This window comes from Electrophorus electricus, chromosome 1, assembly GCF_013358815.1.
Source record: "Electrophorus electricus isolate fEleEle1 chromosome 1, fEleEle1.pri, whole genome shotgun sequence".
NCBI classification, from domain to species: Eukaryota; Metazoa; Chordata; class Actinopteri; order Gymnotiformes; family Gymnotidae; genus Electrophorus; species Electrophorus electricus.
Window position 1 is genome coordinate 10,965,001 of NC_049535.1, and position 5,000 is coordinate 10,970,000.

The 5,000-nt window shown below is 52.1% G+C and overlaps 1 protein-coding gene across 4 annotated transcripts in view; it reads right to left on the reverse strand.

Moving 5' to 3' along the window:
- The window catches only part of agap1 (ArfGAP with GTPase domain, ankyrin repeat and PH domain 1), a 97,638-nt gene that overhangs the window by 60,448 nt on the left and 32,190 nt on the right, over positions 1–5,000 (reverse strand). For all 4 annotated transcript variants that reach the window (XM_035523514.1, XM_027004625.2, XM_027004626.2 and 1 more), the window contains one exon: positions 61–119. In XM_035523514.1, coding sequence (XP_035379407.1) covers positions 61–119 — 59 coding nt within the window. The remainder of the gene's footprint in view (positions 1–60; positions 120–5,000) is intronic.

Sequence of the window (5,000 nt, forward strand, 5' to 3'; positions counted from 1 at the left end):
TCGGATGGAACTGCAATGTTCAAAGTGGCCTGCACCTATGCAGACAGCATGACGACTCACCACTTTGAGCTCAGGTACAGAGCGACTCAGCGTCCACTCCTGGCTGTTCACGAAGGCATCTGTAACACACACACACACACACACACACACACACACACACACAATCTGAGTATCAAAAGTTCTGTTGTCTTTCTGAGTATTTTCAAAGGACATCTAGAGGACACTCAGCACCTGTGAGTCAGATACACCAGATGAGAGTGGCAGGCACACAGGCGCACGCACAGAGGAAACTCCTCTACAATAAAGGCAGAAAGCAGAGCTCTGTGTCCTAACACCCCTGCTGAGGTACGTGCACGCGGCTACAGGAGGAAGAACACCAGCACAGCTAAAACAAGGCCTTCGTCTTCATCGCTATGTCAGCACACTGCGTGTCAGAGAGCCACGTAGGCCATGTCCTCCCACACAGAAGGACTCCCTCCTGTTTATGCAGTGTGTGTTTACGTCGCGTGTGTTTATGACGCGTGTGTTTACTGCAGGGTTTGGCTGCACTTGTGCTCAGAGTGGAAACTCTCCCGGGTTTCATCTGCACCCCACTGCCTGCTGGAAACAGCCAGTGTGTGCTCAAGAGAGGTGTGGACACACACACACACACACACACACACACACAGGTGAGGAGAGGGAAGCAGAGTGGTAAATAACAGTTTGGGTCTACTTGTGACTCAGTTTAATTAAACCGCTGCCACCAACAGAGACAGACAATTCACCAACTCAACTTTACTGTATGCGTGCATGCGTGAGAGAGAAAGAGAGAGAGAGAGAGAAACAGTATGATTGGCTCAGGAGTGCACTGGGAATGCTGTCATACCATGCTGTCAGCTAGAGAGACGCTAGCTGACTTTAACCTGTCCTTCCATAACACTCACAGTGACAGCCACACACACACACACACACACACACACACACACACAGTCTCCTCAGGAGAGAACCCATTTCAGCCATTCCAGCCGTTTACTGGTAATGCATGAATACGGCCATGACAGCCCGTCAGGACCGTTATGTAATCTGATCATGAGGGGCGGACCAGGACAGGCCTATTGCGCCTTGTTTCCTGGGCAACCGAAGCAAAGGGCTTCAAGGACTGACTCCTGCTGCTGTGATTGGTCCAGAGACTGAGACTGGAAATCACACACTTCACTGGGTTGTGCCTACCAAGCACACACCTCACTGGGGAGACGGGTCAGATCTGTGGGGGCATGGCCAAGCGCTCACGTGATCACACACCTCACTGGGGGGACAGGTCAGATGTGTGGGGGCATGGCCAAGCGCTCACGTGATCACACACCTCACTGGGGGGGACGGGTCAGCTCTGTGGGGGTTTGGTCAAGCGCTCACGTGATCACACACCTCACTGGGGGGACAGGTCAGCTCTGTGGGGGTTTGGTCAAGCGCTCACGTGATCACACACCTCACTGGGGAGACGGGTCAGATCTGTGGGGGCATGGCCAAGCGCTCACGTGATCACACACCTCACTGGGGAGACGGGTCAGATCTGTGGGGGCATGGCCAAGCGCTCACGTGATCACACACCTCACTGGGGGGACAGGTCAGCTCTGTGGGGGTTTGGTCAAGCGCTCACGTGATCACACACCTCACTGGGGGGACAGGTCAGCTCTGTGGGGGTTTGGTCAAGCAGAGCAGCACGTCTGTCCATACACTCACAGGGCGAGGTGAAGCTCACTGGGGACATCAGCAAAGAGAACAACCAGACAGGGCAGCCAAATATAACCCAGACTGGCCTGTGTATATGTGTGTGTGTGAGTGTGTATGGGGTAGGGTCAGTCCCTAATCCCGTGTGTGTGTGTTTTTTGGGGGGTAGGGTCCCTCCCCCTCTTTTCCCATGACCTTCCTAGCCTTATCCCGTGTGTGTGTGTGTGTGTGTGTGTGTGTGTGTGTGTAATGCACATAAAGAAATGTGAAAACAGATAGTGGAAACACTGAAGGAAGAGTGTGGGAGAGTCAGCAGACTGAAAAAGAAGAAATACCACGTAGTCCATATTAAAGACGTCCTGTCCTCCTTATTACAGACGTCCTGTCCTCCATATTAAAGGAACGTCTGTCCTGCTGTACGTGATGCAGTGCTGTGTACAGTGAGTAGATCCGTCAGTGGGAAATTTCCATTGTGCTCTGTGGTTTTAGAACTGGGATTGTGTCTGGCTGACTGAACCGCAGCCAGTTACATCTAGTTAAAGTAACAAACGGTGTGTGCAGGTGTGACTGGAAGAGCTGACCATGGATCAGGCATGACTGGTCAAACCTTAGTACAGTTTCACACACACACACACACACACACACACACACACACACACACACACACACACACACACACACACACACACACACACACAATCCCTCCCGTGTGTGAGCTCGAGAATTTCACCACGCAGGGGATTTCGAGTGTGTGTGGAGTGCCGAGCCCAGCGAGTTTATGGAAGGAATGCGGCGAGAATCCCGCAGGCATCAGCAGCGTCTTGCGAGGACTCAGCGGGACCCTCACACACACGGCCCACCGCGCTGCAGCTGGGCTCCTCCCACCCCGTTCCCTGGACGACACTCAGCCACAGGATTAGTCCGGCTGTTTCCTGCTCTCAGAGAAGGGGCCACCCAGACTCCAGTCTTCCCTGCAGTTCCACAGCGGGCCAGTAGGAGGCGCTGCTAAAAGGACCCCGCAGCAGCAGATGGGTTAGAGGCACGTGGACCTCTCTCTCTCTCTCTCTCTCTCTCTCTCACACACACACACACACACACACACACACACACAGACAGACATAGACACACACACACAGACACACACGTCCTGTGCGCTCGTGTATGTACACAAGCATGAGGCGGAGCGGCAAAGCAAAGAGCCTTTAAAATCCACCTGAGCTCTTCACTGAGAGCTAATCAAACACACACACACTTTCATGTACAAACACCACAGGGGGCATTCCCATCACCGTGCCAACATCCATGTGTACATGTGTAGTTAAATATACAGTAATTCACAGTTAAGAGGCAGGCACAACAGCGCCCCCCCGCAAGCCTAGAGAAGCACGTGAGCTAAGCAAGCTAAGCAAACGTCCCTCAGAGGAGCCAGCGTGTGCCAAGAAAACACTCCACCTCCACCAGCCTGGACTGCTGTCACCTGACAGGAAGTGCTCGTCGTTTCACGGTCCTTGTGTAAAATTCTGACCGTCCCACCAGCATCAGAACTCTGGCTCCATCACAGCAGGACTAACCTCCATACTGGGAAGTACTAGGCGTGAAAGGGCAGGTGTCTAAAATGGCCATTCAGTGTGTGTGTGTGTGTGTGTGTGTGTGTGTGTGTGTGTGTGTGTGTGTGAATAAGAGAGTGAGAGGAAAAAGAAAAAGAGAACCTAACAGCAACCCGCAGGCCAACGGGCGGTTTCCACGGAGCAGGGTGATGGGGAGGATGTGAGGTCAGTACTGGTGTGTGGTGTGATCTCAGTGTGTCATCACAAAGACACATGCACCTGCGAAAGAACCCTGCTGAACCGTAGAGGAGAGAGAGAGAGAGAGAGAGAGAGAGAGAGAGAGAGAGAGAGAGAGATGTGGATAAAAGCACAATGCAAGGCAACAGCAAAGTCCAGTCAGGCACGTGGAGGGACTGGGGGGGACTAGTGAGGTCAAAGTGGAGCAAAACGTGACCTCTCACCCTAGCCTGACCTCTGACCCACAGTCAGCTTTAGCTACACTGAAAGCACACTCCACTTCACTGATAAGGAAACACATGTCCTCCCTGTAAGGGAGGATGAGAGAGCAAGGAGTTGATTGGACGAGGGCTCAAGGGGGTTAGCCCACAAGGCAGTACATTTTGGAAGCAGTAAGCATAGGGGGTGGGGCCTAATGACAAATGCGACTCGTTATGACGGATCACCACTGTAGCCACGCCCATCCCATACAAACACCAGTCATACACAGCAGCTGCCGTGCTACACACAAAGGCTACACAACACTGCTACACACTACTGTATTACACACCACCGCTCCACACACACACGCTACACACTACAGTACTATACACAGACATGCCAGACAAACGCGCTACACACAAACACCCCCCCACTATACAGCACTGTACTACACACCACCACTACACACACACGCTGCACTCCACCACTACAAACACACACGTTAAACATCATGGCACTTCAATGCCACACTACAAACTGGCACGACACACACACAGCCACACCACACCATCATACTACTCACAGACTACACAATGCGTCATTGACAGAATCTCAGATACACACCCATGCAAATTAGCAGAAGCCTCTTCACACACCCAGTAACACCTACATCCGCCTACAGGCAGCCTGTGTGAGCTGGTCTGATCAGTGTAAACATGGGCAGGGGATGAAATGCCCCGAAAACCCAACAGACTGGTTTCTCTACATACACACACACACACACCAGTCCAGACAGACCCCACCAGGCCAATAACATACACACACACACACACACACACACACACACACACACACACACACACACACACACACACACACACACACACACAAAGCCACACAACACCCGTGACACCAAACTTCAGCTAGTAATGTACACACTAAAAAACACAACAGGGAATAGAAACGCCCCCCTCCCCCCCATGAAAGAGTCTGAGCTGTTTTAAATTCACTGTGTTAGAATATGGCCTAAAACTGATCAGACTAAGTGAATTCAAGACACATATCACTTTTTTTTTTTTTACCCTGAATGTAAGGGTCACAAACAAAGGGTTAGGTTCATGAATACGCATGAGATTAATATCCTTTCTCCAGTAACACACACACACCCGCACATGTACGGCGTGGGGGGCTGGTGAGAGTGTGCAGGGCCCTCATTAGCCTGTCGCCTGCAGCCACGGAGATGACTGTTCTCACCGCACAACACACACACACACACACACACACACGGACCAACGCACGAGCCTGAGG